Genomic DNA, 27,376 nt, shown 5'->3' on the forward strand with positions numbered 1-27,376 from the left:
ATTACAAAGTAGTTATTGAACAGATGTTAGTAGGTTTCGTATTTCTGATGTCCAAAGGCCATCCATTAAAGTAGTCACATAAGCCAGAGGCAGGTAAGGGAAGGGGAGACGATATATTTTTACATGATTAAAACTTTCTAAATCCACACCCTGAAATACGGTATATGTGTTCTGTGATGTCCATTTATGAGTATCATCATTCATTAGATAACCCCCACCCTCCAGTCCTTTATCCGTTCACCTGGCAAGACCACCGGGGATATGTTTTTGAAGCTATTATGAATTAATTCCAACCCTCTCACCAGCACAGGAAAGCTCGTAGGTACTCACCCTGCAAACTGGGCACTGCCAAGGACTACTGCTGTCTCTAAGCCTGAACTCATCAGACAAACACTTGGAATGATACACACGAAAACACAGGTCACATATCAACACCTCTCCAGGCAAATGGCATTCAAAACAATACCAGTCATGATTTTCTGTTTCCCAGTCCTACAAAAAATACAAAATAGTTTTGTATGACATTTTGTCAATATCTGCAACGACTAAGAACAAAATTGAAACTAAATGTCCATCAGAAGTTAGGCATCATAAACAATTTAAAGACATTTACTGTGTTAAAACAAGAGGGAAAATACCTAGAAAGTTGCTGCTTTAAATTTTAACATCTTTCCTAAACAGTGGTGATATTCAGAAATATCTTAAGATAATCTGATAGCAAAACCGGTCCAAAATGAAATATGTCCAAAGCCAACTCCAGTTCTAATATTATCTTTCATTTTGAAATATAATCTAAGGAATAATTTCTTTAGTAAACTGAGAATCCCAAACCAACCTATAGCTTTGTATTTCAAATAAACAAACCTTTGTTTTGCTCTGCTTTAAATATATGTATATAACAGTCCTTGACACACTGTGGGAACAGAGAGAACAGTAATAGGTGGTGATGCTCACTATTCTTATCTTCTCATCTGTGGCACTGGATGTTTTATTGAAAATAACCATTAATCAGAATGTCCGTGTTCTGATAGGATGTCAGATTTTCAGAGCTGTTGAATTTAGAAAAATAAATTGAAACTGTGAAACTAAAGGTTTAATCACATTATCCAAAGGAGATTACCACCGAAAACAAAAAAGGAAGTAGGCTTATTTCCTGACTGGGGCTATTCCTAGAAATAAAAGAACACAACTGCAGGTACACAGGCATTCTTCAACATATTCTTATTTTTGACACCTTTTTTTTTGTACAGCTAATACCCTTTAAATATACACAACAAGAGTGTTAGAAGTTCTCTTAATTTAGAATTCATTATTTATAAATATTACTCTTAGCTTTTCTTAAAATATATTTATGCTAAGAGTGATGGGTTAATTTTCAACTTTATTTGTAGATGTGGTAACCGAATGAACAAGGGTAAAGTCCACAGTTAGTATAAACAGGGCCCCTTCCAGTAGGGACCACGACATTCCAAATTTGGGTTCCACCATCAATTTTATTTCTATAAATTGTTATCAATACTGTTTCCAAGGTGGAAAAGCTTTACTGTTTTCTCTGATGTCAATAGTCCCCCAATAAATGGGCTTCCGTGTAGCACTCACTCCATAAGCAGCAACTTCTTTGGAAACTAGGTTCAAACGTGTTACTGCTTGACCGTATCTGAGTGCCAGATATGAAGGACTACCCAGTCCTTCAAAAGAGAAGAGGCACATGAATGTTCAAAAATTCATGTCTTCCAACCCACATCCAGAGTCATGGCTACAGTGCAGTAGTAAATCCTGCAGAGATGTAAACTTTCTGGTTTGCTTTTTATTAAGAAATTGGCAGTCTGCGTTGACCAAGTAATAAAGAAAAAGACAAAGACCATTTTTGGTTATTTGCTACAGATGTATACACTCCGCAGACTTCCTTTGGTAGGGTAATTTCAGTTGGGCTGGAATCTTAAAATACTGATTTTTACATAAAACTCTGATCGCACATGGCAGGAAATAATGTACTCCACAAAGTTGGGCACAATGGCATCACACCGACAATATACGTGTATGGTGCTTGGCTGTATTAACAGTCATCCTTGGTGTATCCATGTGAGATGGGCTCATATGTAAGCTGCATTTTAGCTATTTCAATTTATCAATTATTATATTAAAAATCATTGACAAATTAGGTTTTGGTGGAAATAAGATATTCGACTTTTAATTAACAGTACTCTTTCCAAATTTAGGACAAAATATTTCAGGGTATTTTCTTCATACTCATAGCTGTTTTAAAAACATCTTCAGGGATTTTGGTGGCTTATATTTGACTCAATATTAAAAAGAGAAATTGCCATCTTTCATCACTTGAATTTTTTACATTAATTCATCTTCATGTGCTGGGCAAAATATTATAGTACTTACTAGGTTAATTAACAAAAGGAAGCAAGAGTGTAATTCCTGTGCATACCTCTGGCCTTTCCACATTACCTTTACCTCTTTGCATCCCTACTCTTTCCCCATCCACCCATGAAATGAAGATAAAGATGGGTCTTTCTTTGATAGGGTGTTTAACTCTTGACCTAGTTTTTCATAACCAATTATAGAAATGAAAGCATAACTCCAATGAAGTCAAAGAGAAACATCTGGACGTGTTCATACGCTGGCATATAACCAGCTCCATTCTCAGAAAGTGTGGGCTGGGAAAGCAGTGCTGTCCACTCTTTTAATCATGGCAATAGCTGTTCAGAATATGCAAAACATGCAAAATCAAGTTCAAACGTTATTAGACTCTGAATACAGGAAATATTTTCCTGAGGGATGAATCCTACGGGCATGTTTATTACAGGACAGGCTGCCTACAATTTGTCTTTTGGTAAATAGAAATCCTTTACATAATGCTTTTTGACTAGTACTCAGACATGTATGTCAAAAACCCTAGGTTTACATTTTCACTGGATTCCCCCAGATGTCATCAGCTACTCTAGAGATAGCCTGAGTAACAGCCTATGTGAAATGCCAATTCAAAACATGAAAGCTTTTAAATAGCAAACCTACTAGCACGAAATTCAAAACTAGAAGCCATGTAAAGATAGTATGGTTTTACCAAACAAATCTAGCAAGAGTTAACTAAGCTAGCCGAAGGTAAAAGAGAAATATAATACAAAAAATAAAGCAGAATTATAGTAAAATAACATAGTGCAAAATTAGTTCACCTTGTTTGGGGCTGCTGTCCTGGAGAAAGGCTGCATACTGTAGGCCTTTCAAAATAAAAACAAAATCATCTTGGTCTCACTACTTAACTTTGCTAAATACCAGGCAATACACAGGGCTAAAGGGATTTCACACAGGGCCACACGGGTTATTATTTCCTATATGACGGATACTACTGTACAGATGATATTAACTCATAATCTATCAATGTGCTAATCAATAATGAAAAGACATGCAAACATAAGAGTCATTACTAGTTGTAGAGGAAACTTTTCAACTAACAAACACAAAAGCTACAAATGGACATAGAGAATATCTCCCCAATGTACCATGAAAACTATAATGATATTAGAAAAATATTTTGCTAATAAATTCAGTGCCATTATAAACTTGCACAAGACATGAATGTATGTCTTATTGATTTAAAACTGGTTCACACTGGATTCTTTAAAAATCAGAAATGATGAATGTGAGTGTGGTCAAGTCAATACCTCACCAGAGTATGATTTATACAGGCTGTCCTCAGAATCTAGTAGAAAAATCCACCTCTAACAGTAGCCTATTGATCTAAGTCTCTGTCATTCATATAGCGTTTGGTTAAGACTCTAGAGCTAGATAGGTTCAAATCCTGGCCCTGGCATTCGCAGTTGTATAATCTCGGGCAGAATGCTTATCTTCTCTGTGTGTCATTTTCTACCTGTATAATTAACAAAATGATAGTACCCAGTCTACACGGTTTTTCTATGAATCAAATGAGTTAATACACAGACAGTCCTTACAGGAGTGCCTGGCACAATGTGAGCACCCAGAAAGTGTTCTTATTATTATTATCTACTCAGTGCACAGAACAAGAACTGACCAAGTCACAAAATGATATAACATGCTTATAATTATATATATATATATGTGCACATTTCTTTGCTAGGCATTTTAAAATTCATTATTACATCTGTAGTTCACACTTTTTTTTTTTGAGACAGAATCTCACTCTGTCGTCCAGGCTGGAGTGCAATGGCGAAATCTTGGCTCACTGCAACCTCTGCCTCCCGGGTTCCAGCAATTCTCGAGTCTCAGCTTCCCAAGTAGCTGGAATTACAGGCATGTGCCACCATACCCAGATAATTTTTTGTATTTTTAGTACAGACAGGATTTCGCCATGTTGCCCAGGCTGATCTCAAACTCCTGAGCTTGGGCAATCTGCCCAAAGTGCTAGGATTACAGGTGTGAGCTACTGCGCCCAGCCCACAACACTACTATATGCTAGACAGAGCAAGAAATATTAACTCTGGTTTAGAGACCAAACCGAAGCACAGAAAGAGTTGCTCAGTCAAGTCAGAAGGGAGATATGTGGAAGAACTGTTCGAATAAAGTGTTCTAAAGTGTAATCCACTCTCATCAATAATCCAAAAGCAATTTTTAAAGTGATTTCCTCTTTCTACTTAATGAGTAGATAAATATTACATAACCAAGTATGTGTGTTTGAGATAGCATTTTAATGTAGATGCAATGTAAAAATAATTCTCTACAATTCTAGGTTTAGCTTAATTAACAAATTCTGTTAATCATTAGGAGATATGAATCTGATGATTACATATTTCCAGTAATTTTAAATATTACTTATATTTAAAATAAAAATATTACAACGTTGCTCAGTGCAACAGAATTTAGACAGAAGGAAAAAGAAAAAGAAACATACACACACAATCATAATAAACCTAAAAGAGTATAGTAAGACAGCATGACCCAAAAAACTCTATTGAATAAGAGGGAAATTCTTTTACCAAAGCAAGAATAATTGCTAAGTATATTATAGTTTAAATGCACATAGAACCACAGTATAAATGATTTCTAATAATCACTAATACTTAACTTGGTAAATGATTATATTTTTGTAACTAAGATAGGGAATGGACATTTGGAAGAAATATGTGGTTCTGCATGTAAGTAACAGAATAAGTTATATTTCACACCCCATAAACATATACACCTATCCATAAAAATTAAAAATTAACAAAAGGTATATTTCATATTAAACAAATCAACAGTATCCAAGGGGTATCAAATTTGGCACTAAGGGTACTTAAAACATATGATTAATTTATGACAACTAGTATAACTGTAATTATATCAAGAAAAAGATAAAGACCTAAAACTTTAAAAAGGAATTCTTACTGTAATATGCCATATATATATAAAAGGGTTGCAGGGGTTGGGGGAGTCAGGCTCAGTTTGAATACAGCCTCACTTAATATTTTTCTCAAGAACAATGCGAGGGAGCCCCTGCTTGCCACGGCTAGCTGATGGTGGTAGTTCCGAAGAATAAAGCCATAACTTCCAATCCTATTTCTTATCTAAAAGATGTGAGCTAAGCTAAATTTCAAGAGAAATATAACCCGAAACTTTTTTTAGACTGGGCATTTTGAGGTGGGAGGAACAGATGATGACAGAAAAGAAGTGTCTATCTTGCCCCTCTGTAAATTAAGATTTGTTTATTCCCAACATGATAGGTTAATCTCTTTAAGAAGCCAGAAAGTATGTATTTTCATTAAGTATGTTTTTAAATATGTGTCAAAAGCCTTAAATGAGAAAAAGCAAAAGATACAGAATTCTACCTTTTCATTTAAAAAGATATAGGCATGGTGGCTCATGCCTGTAATCCCAGCACTTTGGGTCACTGAGGCAGGGGGATCACTTGAAGCCAGGAGTTCGAGACCATCCTAGGCAACATAGCAAGATCCTGCCTCTACAAAAAAATGAAAAAATTAGCTGGGTGTGGTAGCGCATGCCTGTAGTCCCAGCTCCTTCGGAGGCTGAGCAGGAGGACTGCTTGAGGCCAGAAGGTCAAGGCTGTAGTGAACCATGACTGCACCCCTGCACTCCAGCCTGGGTGACAAAGGGAGACCCTGTCTCAAAAAAAAAAAAAGATGCCCCCAGGCCTATTTAAAAGTAGTATAAGATCCTGCTCATAGGCAGTACCAACTGGAGCATGTGAAAAGAAGGTTCTCAAATAGAAGCAGGACACAGAACCAACACCGGAGTTCCTGTGTGCAGCTGCTGGAGTCACAAGCAGCAAAACATACTGGCAGAAGGACTTTAACCAAAAGTGTCAACTGTGGTTCCTAAACTCATACATTAGCTTTGTCCTGGCATTAACTATGACAAGGAAATGAAACTGTGAGACCAAATCTGGCAGATAAGTAAAGGGAGAAGCAGTTTTACAGCAAACATCACTTTTTAAAATTTTTAAGTCATCCTCAACACTTTTGACTAAACTATTAAATGTGAGATCAAAAGTTATCTGTCAAATAACATCCTAGCTTTGTGCTGAGGGCTGTATATAAAGTTGGAAGTCACAAAATTAACACTAACTGCCTCAATTTCAAATAACATATTTGATATGCTTTATCTGCAAATGATTCATAATTTAAGGTGACCTGCCTTACTCTATTACATTAAAGACTTCGGTAAGACCTCATCTTTATGAGTATCTTATTGCTTAAGAGTGTAATTCGTAAGATATTAAGTTATATTTATCACAGAAAGCTACTAAATACCAAATGTAACTTAGCTCAGCAAATGGTAAAATTCTGTCCAAGAAATACACTTCTCACATTTTACGAATAAAGGTGGTGAAATACTGTGAAGAAATATGGGTTTAGTGTAGCCATTCACGTGTCTTTTTCTAGAGCAAGCAGATGAAGTAAGCTATGAGCCTACAAGGACATACAGCATTTCTTTTAAACAAGCAAAAGAAAAAAGTCTTGAAATAACAAAACATTGAATGACCAGATATCACAAAATTTCACTCAGTGCCCTGGTCTTATGGTGTTTTTCCAATATAATTTTAAAAGCTTATGAAAATACCTTTAAATGAATTATGTGGACCCTATGAGTAAATGGTAATGACAGACCAATCTGGAAGTGTGAGATGACCATAGAAAATTTACAAGAGTGTAGTTTATCATTTTAAAAACTAGTTGGCACACACACTTTTTTATGCACTTACTTTCTTAAGAGACAAGTCTTGCTATGCTGCCCAGGCTAGACTCAAACTCCTGTGCTCAAGCAGTCCTCCTGCCACAGCCTCCCAAGCAGCTGGGACTACAGGTGTGTACCATCACTCCTGGCTCCTCAGTACATATACTTCTGTTTGCTTGACGAATATTCGAGCAAACCGTTTAAAATTGGGAGTGGATACACTTTAAATAATTACTTTTTTCATTCTACCATTTCATGTGGTCATTATTCAAAACATTACCACGAAGGTGCTTATCTATTACCTAATTTTACCACAGTTTCTCCAAATGAATGATCACTTATGTGGAGGGCTGCAAATGGTGGCTGAGATCAGCATCCCAAAATGCCTAAATTAACTGCAGTCTAGAAGAATGAATCTCAGCACCATGAGGTCACTATCTTGGCCTTAAATATACAGGCTTGCACTTGGATTATTTATAACTATATCCTGACATATTACAGTTAGGCTTCTGTTACATGAGTGCTAGATTTGATAAAAATAATCTTGTTCAATATATGCATATTTCTCAACTGTTTCAAATTTTTAAAAATAAGCATTGAAAAAAAGTAGCAGAGGTGAAATAAAAATGTAACATCAACAAACTCTGACTTTTAAATTCCATCAATAATAGGCAGCATAGAGAAAACTACACTTTTGTCTACCTTCTCTTTATCAACAGAATTGTGGAATTGAAGAGTCCAGACTCTTTGCTGATACAAAGTATCTCAGGAGATATAACTTGTGGGACTTAGCAAGATAAATACACCTTTTCCCCACCTGTTTACAGCAATTTTTAGAGATAACAAAAGGAAAAAAAAAGAGCTTTACCACCCATTTTAAAAATAACAGAACTGCCTGAGTTAAGAATATTTGTAACTTTGACTTAAAGCTTTAAAAATAGATAACCAAAAACGTCCTATGCCTTCCCTTCCTAAGGTCATATACATCTACTTGTCGTGTTCCTTTCTTGATGGATAAATAATAATATACATCTTTCAATTTAAAAAGCTAAGTTTTTAGAGACATCAAGGTGATTCATCCTCTATACAAGGTGGTAAAATGATAAAGCATGGGCCCCAGACTCAAACGCTGGCATGCAGGACAATCACTAGCCCACAGAACACCAAGTGCAAACTAGAAAAGACGGCCCTTCTACAAGACACTCTTGTTGTTGTATGTTCGTTTATTAGAACAAATGCACTGGCGACTGCTGAATAAATAGGCAAAACACAATGTCTGTGATGTGGATCACAGTTCACAATCTGGCACCCCAATATGCAATGGCCTCCACGCACTGGCCATACCTTAAAAAAAGTACACAAAGCTGGTCAGGACGAGATGCATGTGCTGTGCCTAGTGGGAAACAATTACATGTCCTCCTAGAGTGTCATCAGAGCATGGAAACTGTGGCACACGGACAGCTGCTGAGCAGCCAAGTGGGACCCCAGCCAAGGTAACAAAATACATATATAATTTGTCTCATTATTTTAGAGTTACACTTTAAATAAAGATCCAGTGCTCTCATGGAAAACCTCTTTACAAGTCTTATGTTTGAGAATACAGGTTGAAAAGTAAAAAGACCCTGATTAGAATTTTTGTATGATTAGTAAGAAACTAATGTGCTTTCATTATATTACACACAGGCATTTTTTTGTTGTAAGCGTATTTATTCACTGGTCAAATACCTGCTTTGAGTACCTGGTTATATAATTTATGTAGATAATCTCCTTTAATCCTTCAAACAATCAAATGAAATAGATCTTAATATGCCCATATGACATCTGAGGGCTGAGGAGCAGAGGCTAAGAAATTTCCTCAAGGTTGCATAACTAAATAAAGGCTTTAATTGGATCTGAAACCCGTTTGTTTGTGACATATGAGATCTTACCTCTTTCTAATAAACTACATTACCTCTGAATTTTAAATATTTATGTATTTTATAAACCAGGCACAGTTTTGATATATTCAGTTGTGCTTATATTATACAGCCATATTTAGAATAAAAATGTTTGTGAGAAAGATCCAGAATTAAACCTGCATACTATATGTTTGGTTTACATATAATAGTTCATCTAGACAGAAGAAAAAAGGATGATTCTATAAATATATGCAAGAACAACATATAAAAATAAAAATTAGAACATAGGACCTAATATAGTGGTAAAAATATAATGTGCTCATTAACGACTTATTGAATTAAACAAAAAAACTTCAACTTGAGGAGGAAGAAAGCATGTGGAAAAGTACCAATCTAAACAGGAAAGAGAAATAAAATTGCTTTTATGAAAAAATGTACACATGATCCATAAACCAAAATCCTATAGATTAAGGTGCACTTACTGTTAGCTAATTACTATACAAATCTTGGAAATTATCAGTATAGTCTTCTATACTGTCTATAAATTCCTAAGTGTTTTAAGATTATAAATTTTACATTATCAGATTATTCTGAGTATATAATAAAGTATCAACAATTAATGGCCCTCCTTTAAATACCTGAGGCAACAGATTGATACCACTTGACATTATTTTTATTATGTCTTGGCACCCTAAGTTTCTTCACTGGCAGCAAAGCTTTACTTTTCTGTAAGGAAACTCAATAGAAAAATTGTTCTTATATAAAGATTTCCACTTAACTTTTCAAGAATACTTCCAGCGCACAAATGAAATTACACCAGTGAAAGTAAAGATTTTTTCTTCCATGTTTTCTGTTGCTGGAAAATGTGAATTTTCTTTCCTGAAGCTTTGAAGGTGCAGATTAAATTGACAAAAACAAAGTTAAAAAAGTGAACAGCTTTTCTAAGTTTATAACTTATCACAGCTGTTGCTGTAAACCACCTCCCCACAGGCACTGTGCTAGTTAGTTTACTGCTGTCAGGCCTCACACGTTAGTAGGTTTGTTGGCTCATCTGCTGTAGAGCCAGAAAAGAAAATAAACTCAAACTTTTTGGAAAATTTTTCCACAAAGAACCAATTACAAGATTCCATATCATTTTTATAATTTTAGATTTTAGAGAATTTATGATAAAACACTCTCAAAGTATTCAATTACTAAATCTATTCCTTTCAAAAAGTAAATCTATAGAAAGAGATAGATTTTTGAAAGGGGTTAAAAGGGGTATGTCTATCTATATCTATAGATAGATTTTTTTTTTTTCTTTTTAAGAGACAGGGTCTTGGTCTGCCGCCCAGGCTACAGTACAGTAGTGGCATGACCATAGCTCACTGCAGTCCTAAACTCCTGGGTTCAAGTGATCCTCCCAACTCAGCCTCCTGGGCATCTGGTACTACAGGCAGGTGACACCACATCCAGCTAATTTTTTATTTTTTTTTTGTAGAGATGGGGTTGTGTATTTTATATTTTTACTTTACTTAGTTTATTCTATTTTATTCTATTTTATTTTATTTTATAGAGATGGGAGCTATGTTGCCCAGGCTGGTGTGTAACTCCTGGGCTCAAGTGACCCTCCTGCTTTAGCCTTCCAAGTGCGAGGACTATAGTATGAGCCACCTGGCCACAGCTGCTACATTTGAGAAATAGCAAAATAAAATAAGGTAGGAAGATAGAAATATTACACATGAAATCAATCTTTACGTAAGAAAAAAATGTACTTCGAGATGTGCCTCTCAGTTTAAAGGTAATGGAAGGAATTAGAAGATTAAAATATCAACATTTAAAAGAGCAGTCAAAGTGAGAACTAGGTAAAAATGTAAAGAGAATTAATGTTCTGTCTTTCCTGTTTGATTTCTGTTCCAGTACACAAAACCTGCAATTGTCATTAGTCAATGTAGGCACTGGCCAGGGGAACTTAACGTTTGGAACCTGTACTCTGCTGCAAAATCCCTACTGAAGCCTGCCTTCATCCCACCTGAACTAAGACTGTTTCCCTAGGAAGACAGTTCATCTCCTTCTATCTGTGTAGATGGCATCAGTATTATCTGGCAGGGAAACATTTTTTGCTAATATTTATTGAAGAAAACAGGAATGCCATGAAGTGTGGGTACATCAAAAGAGCTTTGGTTTGCTTTATTTTTTAGATTCAAGGTAATATATAGAGAAGCAGGCTCTTTGTAAAAGCAAGTCATCTCCTAAATAATTAGTAAGGCAAGTAACCATATTACCAATGTAGAGCCTTAATGTTGATAAAAATGTTAAAATGAAATATTAAACTTCTGAAAATGATTTTCTATAGGTTGTATCTAAATAATGTTTAAAAGCTAAAAGTTAATATCTCTATGGTTATCAAATAAAATCTACTTACAATCTCATCTCCTGGCAACCAATATCCTTCTTGTTCAATACCAGCTTTTGAACCTTTGCAGCCCACTGTTAGAGTTTCGACAATAAGACCATCTTTCACAGCTAAGCTCAGCTGACGGGTGGTCTCTTTAGGATGCATACCGTGGACTCGAGACATATACCTAACACAAAGGAAAAACACATTTAAAAATCGTTCAGTACTGAAAACTAAAAATGATTGAAAATTTAAAAATGGAGGTAATTTCTTTCATTATGACTTGTATTTATGAGAGTCCTGTTGAGATAAAGAACAAGATAAAGAACTAACACGATAAACAGAAAAGGAAAAGTCTTCAATACACAACTCTTCTAATTATCATGCTATTTTAAACTCAAATTCTATTCTGTAATGATTAGACCAAGATATGTTCAAAATAGTTCCAAATCAGCAAATATAAATCACTTAAGAGATTGTAGTCAAACATCCCATTTAGTTTTAGCTTCTGGAGCAATTACCACTAACTTCTACTCTACAGATTCTACATTTAGAATTTTATAATCCCCAACCATAGGACTTTAGAATCACAAACGTATTTTGTAATACTTTTACCCAAAATGTAGGAAATGACACCAGAGAAAATTTAGAAATCACACGAGTGCTTGTCAACATACAAGGAAAACATGGATGCGTGTTGTGATCAATCAAGCAAAAATGTGACTTTCAGTGAAATATATTTTGAGTCACTGAAGCACGCAAACATTCCCTGATTTATAGTTACAAAATATTTTTTAAAAACAAAAAAGTGAAATATTTCCAACACACCCTGGATCACAGAGAATAACATTGCAGATTCCCTTGTATTCACCAACTACATTCAACTGATGTTAATATTTGGCATATTTGTTTTGTATCTTTTTTGTTTAATACAGAAATAAGTTTTATAAAGTTGGATTTGTGCCATTTTCCATTCTCCTCCAAACCTCAACACTGATCACTCTCTCTTTATACACACACACGCGCACACGCACGCACGCACACACACACATCAATGTCAATGTATCTATCTGTATCTCCAGTGAACCACTAAACTTCAAAGAGATCTTTGGATACCCAGATAAAAAACATAGCATGAGCTAAATCAGACTGGCCTGAGACTGCTCCAGAGAAACATTCCATGCTAGAAGTCAGGGGAGTAATGCCTCATAAGTCCTCAAGGAAATAAAGGTGACAAAACCAGTATGTTTGGATTAGCTCCCACCTTCTTCCTTCCCCGCCTCATTGCTACAGACGTTGCCATTGTCAGGGCCAGCGTTCTGCGGTCCGATCATCATTCTCACCTCTCTTTCTGTCTTAGTCCTTCGATTAACTGCATTGACAGAAAAGCAATGTTGAAGGGGAAAATATGCTAATGTCCTCGACGCTCACAGTGCAGAGTCAGGAATAACTATCTCAGGGACTGAGTGCACTATCCAAATATATAAACATCACCCTTAAAACAAAAAACATTTCTAAGCTACCCGAAGAAACACATAGAAAATGTATTACGTAGTGATAAAACAAAATGATAAAAACAGAAGGCCTATTATGTATGAGAAGACCAAAACCAGACATGTTTCTCTTTTTAATAAATACAAATGGGCTAAACTCAACAATTTAAAAATAGTGACTCAGAAAGAGTGTAAACAAATGGGCAAAGGCATATCATAAAATTGCTATCTAAATGAAGCAGGGGTCAAGATGGAAATGTATAGGATTTGGAAAACAAGGCAAAAATCATTCTTAAAAAAGACAAACAGAGCACAGTTATAATGCAAACAACTATAGGAAATAAAAGAAATATTGACAGAAATATAAAATTGTGAGATTTTAATTCACTTCTCTCAGTTCACAAAAAAAAATCAACTGGACAAAAAACTAAGTATGGCTATAGAAGAACTAACTAATAAGACAGAGCTATTGATTTATTATTTTGGAGATGTAATCTCACTCTGTTGCCCAGGCTGGAGCGCAGTGGTGTGATCTCAGCTCACTGCAACCTCTGCCTCCTGGGTTCAAGTGATTCTCCAGCCTCAGCCTCCCAAACTGGGACTACAGGTGCTGGCCGATTTTTGTATTTTTAGTAGAGATGGGGTTTCACCATGTTGGTCAGGCTAGTCTCGAACTCCTGACCTCAGCTGATCTGCCCACCTCGGCCTCCCAAAGTGCTGGGATCACAGGCGTGAGCCACCACGGCCAGCCTGATTTTTTATTTCTTGATTATTTATCTAGTTGATTTATTCCGAAACAAACAAAAAAACACCTCAAGACAGGTATATTGATTTATCCTGACACCAAAAAAATACCTTTAATAGGTCCAGAAGACACACATAACTAACCACAACATCACCACAAAGGTGACTTGAAGAGATTCCAAAAGTGATACACGCCATTGTTAATCACGGTGAAATTAAACCAGATATTAATACAAAACCAGAAAACCCTCATAAACAACCACTGAGTCAAAAAAAAGTTACTGAAAAATTACAAAAGATCTAAATGAAAAGCTAAAGCAATGCTCTTAAAAAAGAAAATTTGTAGAATCCAGGAACTCCTTTTTTTTTTTTTTTTTTTTTTTTGATACAGGGTCTCACTCTGCCACCCAGGCTGGAGTACAATAGCACAATCATGGCTCACTGCAGCCTTGACCTCCTGTGCTCAAGTGCTCCTCCCACCTCAGCCTCCTGAGAAGCTGGGACTACAGCCACACACCATCACACCTGGTTGACTTTTTAATTTTTTGTAGAGACAGGGTCTTACTATGTTGCCCAGGCTGGTCTCAAACTCCCAGCCTCAAGTGATCCTCCCACCTCAGCCTCTCAAAGTGCTAGGATTACAGGCATGAGCTACCATGCCTGGCCCAAGAACTCCTTCTTTAGGGAAAAATAAAAGAGGTATCATTACCTAATCTAATCAATAATGAAGATGCAAAGCACAAACATACAAAAAAATGCTACAGGGAGACACCTATATATAAAAAGGAAATTAAAATACAAGCAACTACTTTGTTCAGTTCTGTGCAAAAATGTAAACACTATGATTTTATAAGAAAATATAAATGGCCAAAACCTGAACACAGAATAAAACAGAACCTTTAACAGGTCAATTTCCAAAGAAATAAATAGAGGAAGTTTGCAAAGAGCTTACCCAGAAAAACATCAGCTACGGACATATTCATAAGTTACTTCTGTCAAACTTACAATGACCAGGTAACTCCAATGAGACTCAAACTCTTCCAGTGCACAGTCATAGGAAAGCAAGGAATCTAGCGTGTAATAAGAAAACCCCACAAAATAGCACAAAGAAAATCAGTGACCCGTAGAAATACTGATACAAAAATCCTACATAAAATATTTGAATATAATCTAATATTATATATAAATATTAATATATTCAAATATCAGCCAGGCGCGGTGGCTCAAGCCTGTAATCCCAGCACTTTGGGAGGCCGAGACGGGCGGATCACGAGGTCAGGAGATAGAGACCATCCTGGCTAATATGGTGAAACCCCGTCTCTACTAAGAAATACAAAAAAATTGGTTGGGCGACGTGGCGGGCGCCTGTAGTCCCAGCTACTCGGGAGGCTGAGGCAGGAGAATGGCGTAAACCCGGGAGGCGGGGCTTGCAGTGAGCTGAGATCCGGCCACTGCACTCCAGCCTGGGCGACAGAGCGAGACTCCGTCTCAAAAAAAAAAAAATATATATATATATATATATTCAAATGTCAAAATAATATACTAATTCTAAGAACTGAAGAAAGATTTAATATGAAGAAATGTAAAAATATGATTTACTTCATTAATAGGTCAAAAATAAATTATCATGAAGATTTTGATACATGTTGAAAGGCATTTAGTAAAATTCAACACCTAGCCCCTAACAAAACAAGAATGAGTAAATATTTCCTTAACCTAATCAAGAATATTCAAAGATGTCTGTGGCTGTCACTTTTCCTTAACACTCTGAAAAGGTAATAACCAACATAATTGAAATCGTCATAAAAGTTGATAAGGAGTTTGCAAATCATGCATCTAGAAAACCCAAAAATATCAGCTGATATGCTTTTTTAAGTAATTTTAATTAAGTATATAGTTTAATAAATTCTTTGGGTACAAACTGATTTACTAAGATTAAAAGCATTCATATACAGAAACCAAAAAGACAGATGACTGAAAAAAAGACCAAACCTCAATTATTTACAACAATAAGAAAAAATAAAATTTCCAGGAAGAAATAGAATGACAAAATTTGTGTAAAGAAAATTCTGAAATGCTACCGATGCCAAGAAAAAAGATGAATAAATCAGAATTTTCATTACAATAAAAGTGGCATTTCACATTATTGGTGGAAAGACTGATTAATCAATGCAGGACATTGTGACAACTGGTTATCTAACCTGGGAAAGGAGATGGAGCACTACCTTAGATTGTACCTATAAATTATAGATAGATCAGAATTAAATATCGACAACAAAACCACACAATTGTTCAGCATGTGTGAAATAACACACATACAAGGAAGGAAATTCATTTTAGTATTGCTGGCAGCAAGAAACAATTAGAAATAATGTAAACATACACCTTAGGGGACTGGTTAAATAACTGATAATTGTACCAAGGATTATTATACAGTTTTCACAAGAAATGAAGCAACGTTATAGGTGTTAAGATGACATAAGCTCTATAATATACTACATCTTTTAAAAAATCGTGGTATAAGACAGTACTATTTCTCAAAACACTGTATGACTGACATGCACAAAAGAGTTCTAGAGCTTGATTCCTTCCAGAAACTGCTGCTAAGAGGGGCTCAGGGAACAAGGGATGGGAGAAGACTTTTTTCCACAGTATGCCCCTTGGAATTTCGTTTGCATCTATTAGCTAGACTACTTTAACTTTTAAAAAAGTAGCTACCATTTACCATTCCTCCAGCAACATACAAGTTTCCTGCTCCCACGTAAGCTTGCCAGCCTTAGGGAGCTCCTCTCCTTCTTTTTCAGACTCATTATGGCTCTTCTTGGTCCCATATTCATCCACAGTAATTTTAAAGTTAGTTTGCCAAAATCCACAAAAATAGTTAAAGCTCCACAACCAATGTAAGAATATCCACTGACGAAACTGGCACATATGCTCATTTATTTATATATTTTTCTATGTCTTTAATATGGTTTTATAATTTTTATCCATAAGATTCTTACATATCTTTTGGGTTTTTCCTAGATATTTTAATGTTTCTTTTGAAAATGGAATTTTATTTTATATAGTATTTCCTGGTTGGTGGCTGCTGGTCTTTATTGGGCAATCTGCTTACCTCTCTTACTAGTTTCAGGTTTGTCTGTAAATTCTATTGGACTTGTTTCTTATCAAGCTGATTAGGACTTCTAGCAAAGCACACACCACAGGTAGGAATGGTGGGCGTCCTTACCTTGTTTTAGATCTTGTAGGGGATTCTTACAATAGTTCACCATTAAACATGGCTCTTGAGGATGCTTATTGGTAGACATATCTTATGAATATAAAATAATAAATATAAATGCAAATACGATGCTTGCTATAGGATTTTGGTGCATAACTTTTATTGAGGACATTTCTTTCCAGTTTGCTAAGTGTTTTTTTTTTAATGGCACTGCATTTTATTATTCCTTGATATATTTTTATCCACAGACTGTCACCACACAGTGGGTTTTCTTAGCCACCAAGAAACAACGGTAGAGCATAGATTAACACACAACACAAGAAAAGGTCTGCTTTGTTGTTAGTCATAGCATGTTGGGCTCAACTTTCTTAATTCAAAGTGAAATGACGTCAGTTAAAATGATACATTCTGGTCATTTCGTTCTCTATTGCTGGTCTTTGAGGGACTAAAAAAGATGTCTGCCGTGAAGAGCAGGTTGGAATCAGGGAGGCCTTTCATAGAGACAAAGGTCGGGAAAGGCTGAAGGATTAGTGGCAACTGGAACACATGAATGACAACAATGCAAAACTAGGTGCTTCCTCCTATACTGATGCACCTTGAGAATATAACAAAGGAGTTAATAACTTTGTTTTCTGGATGGAAAGTTTTGGGTTTAGGCAAATTAGAATAAAGAAGAACTGATCTAGTATATATTAAAAGTGTCATCTAAGGGTAAGAACATGTGTTCAGTATTTATAACGGTTGTGTCAAGAAATACAAGCTCATAATGTCTAAACGTGATGAATTTATTTTTTCCTGCTCACTCTATTCTTTAAAAATACATATATTGTTATGTTCTTAAGAAATAAGTTCGAAGAGATTCACACCTATTTTTCTTCAAAAGTAAAGCGAAGGTTAGAACTGAGCCAGAACCCTGTAAATAACAGAGGAGCACTGGGGTCCTACTACGCATTATAGGCCAAATATATCTGATAAGGCTTAAGATTTTCTGGAATTAATAATAAACTCTGAAGGTTGATTTATATGACACCTCAAATATAACAATGGTCAAATTCATTATTCATTTTCTTAGACATCACTCAGTCAGGTTTACATCATGTGAAAACACATTTGCTAGTATTCAGGTAAAGGATACTCCAGGCCTCTCGTTTTCTTATAAACTGCTTAATCTATAATGAGAACTTTTCTTCTTCCAATAAAGAGAAAACATAGCAATTTGGGTTTGAGATACACTGATAAGTGGCCTTTTAGTCTGCTATTCTAATTTCACTTAATACCATAAGTCACAAAATGGCATGTAAATGTCTAATATTTAAGTACACACTCAATTTATCTGAACTTTTTCAAAACTTCCTCATTTTCTCCCACCCCACTCCATTCCCACAACTTTCCACCATCTGGCGTCCCAGAGCGCTCCCTTCTCTCCCAGGGTATGAGCTTCCATGGGTTGCTGAGCACTCAAGAGCCTCCAAGCCACAGGCCATAGAAGCCTACACTGTTTCCCTCCCCAAGATCATTCTGAAAGTTCCAAGACAAATACATACATATATATAAAATATATATAATGTGTGTGTGTGTGTATTTCATGGTAACAGCCACTGATTTAACATTTTTACAAAAGTAAGGAATCTCATGAGTCATAATTTGCAGAAAGTAATTACCTATCTTTAAGCCTTCTAACAATGATTCAGTCTCAGAAACTTCTGCCATCTCATTTGAAATTAATATACTGGAAAACAAGCACAATAAAAACAGTATAAAAACAGCCACAACCAGGGGAAGAACGAATCACCACAGAATGCACAGAACGAAAAACATAACAAATGCCTGTGATGTCTTCTCGTCCCTCATAAACAGGTTCACACCACTGTTTACAATGTTGATGGTATCATAAATTTATTTTAAGTGTATTCTAGGTAATCTGGATAAATACCTTAAGACTTAGGACTGCCCCAATTTCAGTACCTTATGGCCCCCTACTGGCTCAGTGTACTAGCTCAGGGGACTGTAAACTTCAGAATCATAAAATTTGACATAGAAATTTAAATGAATATTGATCTAGTATCTTGATGTCAAAAGACTTATGAGCATAAAAGCTATGGAAGTATAACAGGAGGAGATCCAAAATACCTGACTAGATTAGAAATGTTGAATTTCTTTATGACACAAACATCTGAAACTCATTTTTTCTTGCCTCTGAAGCAATTATCACTAATTTCCATTCTGTAAATTAAAAGAAAACAATAAAAAGGAAAAGCATTTATGACAAATATGACAAAAAGTTTATATTCTAAAAATATGAAACTAAAACAACAGGAAAACAATTTTTCCCTCTTAAATCAGCAAGATAATTAAAATAATTATTCTCAATGCTGGTAAAGAGGCATCAAGACAGTCACCCTCAACACATCGCTATTGAAAGCACTTTCTAGAAAGCAGTCCAGCATTACACATCAACAGCCTTACAGATAATCCTATCAACTTGACAGCCATTCCATTTCTAAGTAAATGACTTGAGATGGAGCAAGACTTATGTATTAATAGAAAAATGTTTCCAGCCAGAAGTGGTGGCTCATGCCTGTAATCTCAGCACTTTGGGAGGCCAAGGTGAGGAGATCACTTGAGCTCAGCAGTTCAAGATCAGCCTGGGCAATACAGCAAGACCCTGTCTCTAAAAATGTATACACAGACACACACAGACACACACACACACTAGCCAGGCATGGCAGCACATGTCTGTAGTCTCAGCTAACCCTAACTTGAACGCTCCCCTCCCCGCCAAAACCTCTGTTAGAGTGTTTTAGAAAAGGAAATGGTGTGTATTCATCATTCCTATGGGCCAGGGAAGTGGTGACCCTTTTAGAAAATCTGAGGTATTTTCTTAATTAGCCAGGCATGGTAGTGTACAGCTGTAGTCTCAACTACTCAGGAGGCTGAGGTGGGAGGACTGCTTGAGCCCAGAAGGTCGAGGCTGCAGTGAGCTGTGATCACACCACTGCATTCCAGCCTGGATGATAAAACAAGACCATGTCTCAAAAAAAAGAAAAAAATGTTCCCCACATCACAAAATTTTATAGTTAAAAAAAGGAACTAAATGTTAATACTAGTAAAATAAGTTAAAGTATATCCACTTTATAGAATACTATGCAGTTAATAAAATTAATGTTCCAAAAAACAATGTTGTGGCAGGCCACGGTGGCTCAGGCCTATAATCCCAGCACTTCAGAAGGTTGAGACAGGAGGGTCACTTGAGCCCAGGATTTTGACACCAGCTGGGCAGCATAGTAAGACCCCATCTCTACAAAAAAATTTAAAACATTAGCCAACCATGGTGGCATGCACCTGTGGTCCCAGTTAAGAAAAAGTCCGGTGGCTCAGGCCTGTAATCCCAGCACTTTGGGAGGCTGAGATGGGCGGATCACGAGGTCAGGAGATCAAGACCATCCTGGCTAACACGGTGAAACCCAGTCTCTACTAAAAAAATACAAAAAACTAGCTGGGCGTGGTGGCGGCGCCTGCAGTCCCAGCTACTCCGGAGGCTGAAGCAGGAGAGTGGCGTAAACCCAGGAGGCGGAGCTTGCAGTGTGCTGAGATCCGGCCACTGCACTCCAGCCTGGGCGACAGAGCGAGACTCCATCTAAAAAAAAAAAAAAAAAAAAGAAGAAGGAGGCTGACGCAGGAGGACCACTTAAGCCCAGGAAGTCAAGGCTGCAAAAGAGCTGGGATTGCACCACTGCATTTCTGCCTAGGCAACACTGTCTCCAAGAAAAACAACAATGGTGTGAGAAAATGCTTACAGTGTATATAACAAGGATAAGATTTAAAATTATATATGCATATACATACTCACATGCATACAGAGAAAGAGAGAGAGAAAGAGACGGAGGGAGAGAGAGAAGGAGGGAGGGGGGGAAGTGGGGGGGGGGAGAGAGAGGGAGAGAGAGAGAGGGAGGGGGGGGGGGAAGGGGGGGGGGCGAGAGAGAGAGAGAGAGAGTTCTGCTACCAATAGTAATTTATTGGGTTGTTCAGATCAATCTTTCCATCGAAAACCAGAAAAACCAAAGAAAAGAATTCATTTAGGAGTATCTGCCAATTCTGGAAAAGGCAAGTGAGAGCTTTTGACAATCACATGGCGACAGGGAGACAAAAACTGTAATTCAGGAACACCAAGAAAGGGAGCCTTGGCAAGAACACACAGACTAGGTTGTGACACTGAAAGACTATGCTTAAAGCTAACCTAGAAAGAGCTTGGTCCGCATACGCACTAAAAGCCCAGTTTCAATCATGTCAATTCCTGATTTGATAAAGGTGATTTGAAATTGGTGGTCCACCAGACACCATCATCCTAGAGCCTGTATCCCTCTAATCTGTATTTCAAGCAGATATATGGCACACAGTTAATAGAAACACTCATATGGGAGTGGAAAGAACATGCAATATGCAAGTACCTATTTGTTTGTAAAGTCCTAGGCAGGAGTGTAATAACCCTTCTTTTCAGTTCTGTCCCACTGTCTAAATACCATGCACAGAACAACTTATCATGGACCTCCAGTGACTATCTAGGAAAAATGCTAACAAAGGAGAGGTGAAATATTTTAGTTTTCATAACACTAAAATATGAACCCTTTTCATAATTTCTACTTAAGCAAAACTGTTGAGTCTTAATTTCCCTTATTTCTGAATTAAAAATAATTTACCGTATTTGCTGAATATAGATACACTGTAGAGATTTTATGGGGATTAACCAAAAAAGTCCTTCCTTTCGATTATATTTTTGTTAATAGTAAAGGTATTATACTTTTTCTTTAAAAATTTTTCTCCATTATGATTACCCCAAATGTTACACTGTAAATAATTACTTTTGATTTTGATCTCTATTATTTATTCAGTGACCATATTTAAACTGGTAAAGCAAAACATTTAGTTATATGAAAGCTAGGTAGAGACCTAGGTACCCCTTCAAATAACAGGCAAAGTTTTCATCTGGGGAGCAAAGAACATTTTTACTGTGACATATATAACTACTTATTTTATTAACATTGGTTCCATTTTATAAAAAGGAAATATTTTTAATTTAAAATTTCAATTTTGGTCATTATGAATTATATATTTTACAGCTTGCTTGAATCTTTTTACATTATTAAATTAGACCTATCCCCAAATTTTACCAACTTTTTAAAAACTTACTTACCAGTTTATAACAATGATACAACTAATGAAAATGACATATCTTTGTAATGATGCAAAAATCACCATAGGTTCAAGAATAATGTAGTTGTTTCACATCTGAAATTGAAATATATTGTAAGTTTGATAGTCAATTTCCTTTGTAGTTGGAAAAAAGTAAAAGTAACAGCAGAGTACTGTTTTGGCATACTGTTTATTATATAACAATAACATTTCAATTAAAATTGCCTCTGAAATCTCAACCATGACTTCTCAAGACACAAGACTACATTCTGCCACCTGACACGAGCTTTGCAATTATTAGAAAATGGTTAGCCTTCTGAAAACCCTAAAGATTTCTTTCTGGTTTTAGTACTACTAGAAATAGCTATGCTTTACCTAGGCAACTGATTTGCTTCATGGACATTACTAAAATGTTGAGGCTTCTCCTTTCCGTTAGCTACTAGAAAACGGAAAGCCAAATCTGCAACCCATCCTCGGCAGGCTGTTGGGCTTTATAAGTCTTTCTTATATTATATTAGCCTTACTTGTGGCTCTATTTCATATACTAAACTTCGTTTTCCTTTTCCTCATCCTGCTTATCCCCTTCTGATATATATAACCTTATGCTATTCTATATCTTTTTTCTAACTGCCCCCAAAATATTTCTGAAACAAAAGAACTTCCAATGAAATATACCGTGTATACATATTGATACACATACATGAATACAATGAGCATGGGGGCACACATATGAACTAAAAGCACTCCACCTTCCACTCATTCTTCATGACGAAAGGGGGACCGTGCTTCCAGGACCGCTATGTTTACATGTTGTACTGGCCGAACTATTAATAGTTCCCCTTTCACTCTTACCCCAGTTTCAGACATTCTCTTCCCTTTTTCTCTGTTTCCCAGCAATTGAAAATATGAATTCATCAATGTCTTACAATGAAACAGGATGTTTCAAATCTTTATATTAAAATTGAATTCCAATATTTAAAATATATTATACTTTTCTTTTTAATATTAATTTACTAGCCCAACTAAATCTAACCTTATTGTACAATGCTTCTTAGTATATTAGTACACAATCTATATAAACACAACTCTAAGACAAAATGTCAATGATTACCAAATTTTATGATGTATAACCTACTAATTTTGTTGATGGATTTTCCTTCAAAATAAGTTAATAATTATAATATCATGTCTTTTCAGATCATACACATCTTGAAAACCTCCATTTTCATTTTTAACTCAATTATAAAAAAAGGTCATAATAAAATTATATACTTTATCCAGTTTGTTGGAGAAAAAGAAGTAAAAGCTAAATAACTAGGTTTTCTCTTTCAGTTCCATATAAAGTTCTTCTTGATAACACTAAATAGAATTCTACTTACAACAATACTTAGCAGAAAAAATTTTCCATAGTATTACCAGAAATGTTTAGAAGCGAACAGCATGTGACTAATGTAATTTCCATGTAATTAAGATATCCTTTGCATTTTGATAATCTGGCACACAAAGTCTTCAGTAGAAGAACAGAGAAACAGCCAAAAAGAAACAGTTGACTTAAATTATGATAATTATTGCTGAATGAAATGAATTACCTAAAACAGTGGAGTGGGTCATCAATAGACCGGAATGTGACCGAGATACACGTATCGGGGAACCGTACACCGGTGATGAGCCGATGCCGAGCACGTCATCCTTCTCAGTTACATGCCCCGCCTTCCTGACCCTTCTGTGTCATCTGTTTTCCCCAGCAAACTTCCATGCCTCCCATTGACTTCTTGGTTTAAATTTTTCAATTCAGAAATTACACATATAAGAAATTATTTTAAAGTATGTGTAGTGTGAAGAACAAGACAAACACCAGTTAAATCACCTCCTATGTTAGGAAAGAAAGCAGAAACCAACTCTGACAAAAGCTCCTAGAATGTGCCCATCCTGGTGGCACTCACCCCCAAAGCTGGTTACCACCGTCCTTAATTTTGTGTTCACCATTTCCCCTTTTATGTCTTTATACTGTTGGCCCCTATGTATACCTATCTCTTAAAAACATGCTGTTCAGTGTTGTCTGTTTTTGAAGTTTACAGAAATGGAATCATACTGCATGTATTCTTTTGTAATCTGATTATTTTCTTAATATTATGTATTTGAAATTAACCCATATTGATGTGTGAGGCTATAGTTTATTTTTACTGTAGTACAATAGTCTGTTATAGAAATATATGACTATCCATTCTACTGTCAATGATCACTATTATGGTGGCACTAGCCTGATTTTTTTTCACAACTTGAACATTATTTTTATTTTTTATAGTTAATGTTTTAATTTTAAACACATATTTATCAAGTCTTTGCTCATTATTCATTCTTACATTTCAGAACTTTCACTTGAGATCAATTTTTTCTGCCTGATGTTAGCCAGTGAGAACCTCTCTTCTCTCAGATTGTACTTGTCTACAAAAGTCTTGATCTGAATCTCCTCCTTGAAAGGTAAAAAAATCTAGGCTGAGAGTTATTGTCTCTTAACACACATTGAAGCTACTATTTCACAGTCATTTGGATTCCAGTACTGCAGTTCAGAAGTCAGTTTGTGAGTCTAACTACCACATCTGTATACATGATGTCTCTTAAAAAATCTATTGGCTACACCTAAGATCTACTCTTTCTCTATAGTAAATACTGCAGTTTTTACAATACGGCTAAATGTGGATATCATTTTAAATTTGGTCTGCAATGGGCTTCCTGGATTGAGTATTAGTACCTTTCAATAATTTCAGCGACTTTTTAGCCAGTATCTCTATAAATGTTGATTGTTCCTCGTTTCCTCCATTACATCCCTCCAGAACTCCAGATATGCAGGTCTGTGAGCGACCTTGTATCTGGAATATATATAGAGCTCTGTAACACTTCAGTAATACTGAAATAAAGTAACTCCGTAAAAAAATAGGCAAAGGATTTGAATACTATGTAAAAGAATTTATAACTGGTCAACAAGCACATTAAAATATGCTTGTATCAGGGAAATGCAAATTTCAACCACCATGAGATGCTAGTATAAATCAGGGGGATTGACTTGAACTTTTAAAGACTGACAATACCAGGTGTTGGAGAGAATGTGGAAAATTTGGAATTCTCATAGACTGCAGTTGGAAACGTAAAATAGTCACTTTGGATAATAGTTTTGCCATTTCTAATAAAGTTAAACATACACTTATCACATAGCCTAGCAATTCCACTCCTAGGTAGTTCTCAAAACATATGCCTACACCTGTACATGAAAGGATATTGTAGCTTTTGCCATAATTGCCTCCTAATGAAAACACCAACCAGGCATGGTGGCTCACACCTGTAGTCCCAGCACTTTAGGAGGCTGAGGTGGGTAGATCGTCTGAGCCCAGGAGTTCGAGACCAGCCTGGGCAACGTGGAGAAACCCCAACTCTACCAAAAATAAATAAATAAATAAATTAGCCAGGCATGGTGGCATACACTTGTTCTCCCAGCTACTCAAGAGGCTGAATCGGGAGGACTGCTTGAGCCCAGGAGGTTGAGGTTGTAGTAAGTCGAGATTGTGCCACTGCACTCCATCCTGGTTAACAGGTGAGACCCTATCTCCCCTTTAAAAAACCACCTCAAATATTCCTCCAGTAGATTAACAAATGTTTAAAATTGTGGTATATCCACACAATGAAACATACTCAGCAAAGAAAACAAATGAACTACTAATATACATAGCAAACGGATCACAAAACGTGCTGACCAAGAAAAGCTGATCATGGAAAATAATATGTTTCCATTCATATATAATCCTAAAACAGGTGAAGCTAATCACAGTGACCATAGGTAAATCAATGATGGAAGGGAGCAGAAGGCAGTACAAAGGAGAACAAAGAACTTTTGGGGTGATAAAAACTTCCTATCATCTTAATTGAGATGGTGGTTACACAGGGCATTAGTTTACAGAGGAAGGAAAGAAAATGACTTCAAGAAAACACAGCTGGTTAACAGCAGTTTTTAACAGCAGTTAGTCTGGTTTTATTAAAGACTTCAGGCTTTTTGTTAGAATGACTGACTAGCTACAGGAAAAAGCCTACATTCACCTAGCACACAACAAATACCGCTGCAGACTGTTGAGTGACTGTCACATGCCAGTCACCAAGTTCTAGGTGTTTGGGATACCCCATACCCAAACGAGATCCTTACTCCATACAGAGGTTGCAGGGGCAGAGGGCACACAAATAATGGTACTGCTAATAAATAATTTAACTATATGGAATGCTGTAAGGGCCCCTAAAACATCTCCCAAAAGAGTTTTTGATTTTCAAGTTTAAATCCTAAAGAAAAAGGCAGACTGACTATGGAGTGAAACATAAAAAGGTAAAGTAGATCCTTACCTACCACCTAAAAATGGAACTACAGATGGACTGCAGACCTATCTGAGAATGATAAAACTATACAATTAGTAAAAGAAAATGTAGGGAATATTCTGTGGCCTTCTTAAGGAGAAGGACTTCTTAAAATAAAATTTCAAAAGCATAAAACATTAGGCAGAAGAGATTGAATATGATCATTTCAAAATTTGAAATTTCTGCTCAAGAACTAAAACTACGGAAAAAGGTAAATAAACAGATGACAGAATAAGATGTTTGCAAAGCATAAAACCTATAAGGGAATTAATATTTAGAATAAAGAGCACTTGTAAATCAACAGAAAAAGATGATAATTTCCCAGTGGAAAACAGGCAGAGAATGACAGGGACTCACAGAAAAGGAAACCCAAAACCTTGTAAGACACCAAAAGCTGCCTAAACTCATGAACAGATAAAGAAATGCAAGTTCAAACATGCAAGTGACAAAATGTGGGCAAATGAACAGCATTCAGCAAATGCAGATATGCAGGAAAAGAAAACCCCTTGTGCACAGCACTACCCAGCGTGACGATGGAGGTGGCCCTTCTCGAGAGCTCAGTCAGATCAGGCACCTATGTGCCTACCCCGAAACCAGGGAGGAATTTCTGCTTCTGGACAGACCAACAAGTTCCTTGTAGTGTCACCTGTGGTACTGAAAAGTAGGGCAAGGCATAGTAATTTATGGTGGAAGGAAACTGAAGACATCCTAAGTGTCCATGGCAAGGAAATAATTCAAAACATGGGGAAAAAAACAAGGAGATACATAGCACACTGAAAAACTTGAAAACATCCAACTTATTCTAGAGCGTAACACTGGCAGCACGATGGTCAGAAGGCAGGCAATACTACAGGGCTGCAGTAGGTGCTAAATGATACCATGGATGCAAAATGTAATC

The 27,376-nt window shown here is 36.2% G+C and overlaps 1 protein-coding gene across 20 annotated transcripts in view; it reads right to left on the minus strand.

Moving 5' to 3' along the window:
- The window catches only part of ZMYND11 (zinc finger MYND-type containing 11), a 108,876-nt gene that overhangs the window by 28,054 nt on the left and 53,446 nt on the right, over nucleotides 1–27,376 (minus strand). For 10 of the 20 annotated variants that reach the window (XM_026454772.1, XM_023192455.3, XM_026454770.2 and 7 more), the window contains exons 3-4: nucleotides 11,464–11,623; nucleotides 331–492 (exon numbers count right to left, since the gene is read on the minus strand). In XM_026454772.1, coding sequence (XP_026310557.1) covers nucleotides 331–492; nucleotides 11,464–11,623 — 322 coding nt within the window. Of the gene's footprint in view, nucleotides 1–330; nucleotides 493–3,185; nucleotides 3,334–11,463; nucleotides 11,624–22,084; nucleotides 22,180–27,376 lie in introns of those variants that run through there. The other 10 variants (XM_026454780.2, XM_026454782.2, XM_026454778.2 and 7 more) reach the window with 4 other exon arrangements.

Source organism: Piliocolobus tephrosceles, chromosome 9 (assembly GCF_002776525.5).
Source record: "Piliocolobus tephrosceles isolate RC106 chromosome 9, ASM277652v3, whole genome shotgun sequence".
Classification (NCBI taxonomy): Eukaryota; Metazoa; Chordata; class Mammalia; order Primates; family Cercopithecidae; genus Piliocolobus; species Piliocolobus tephrosceles.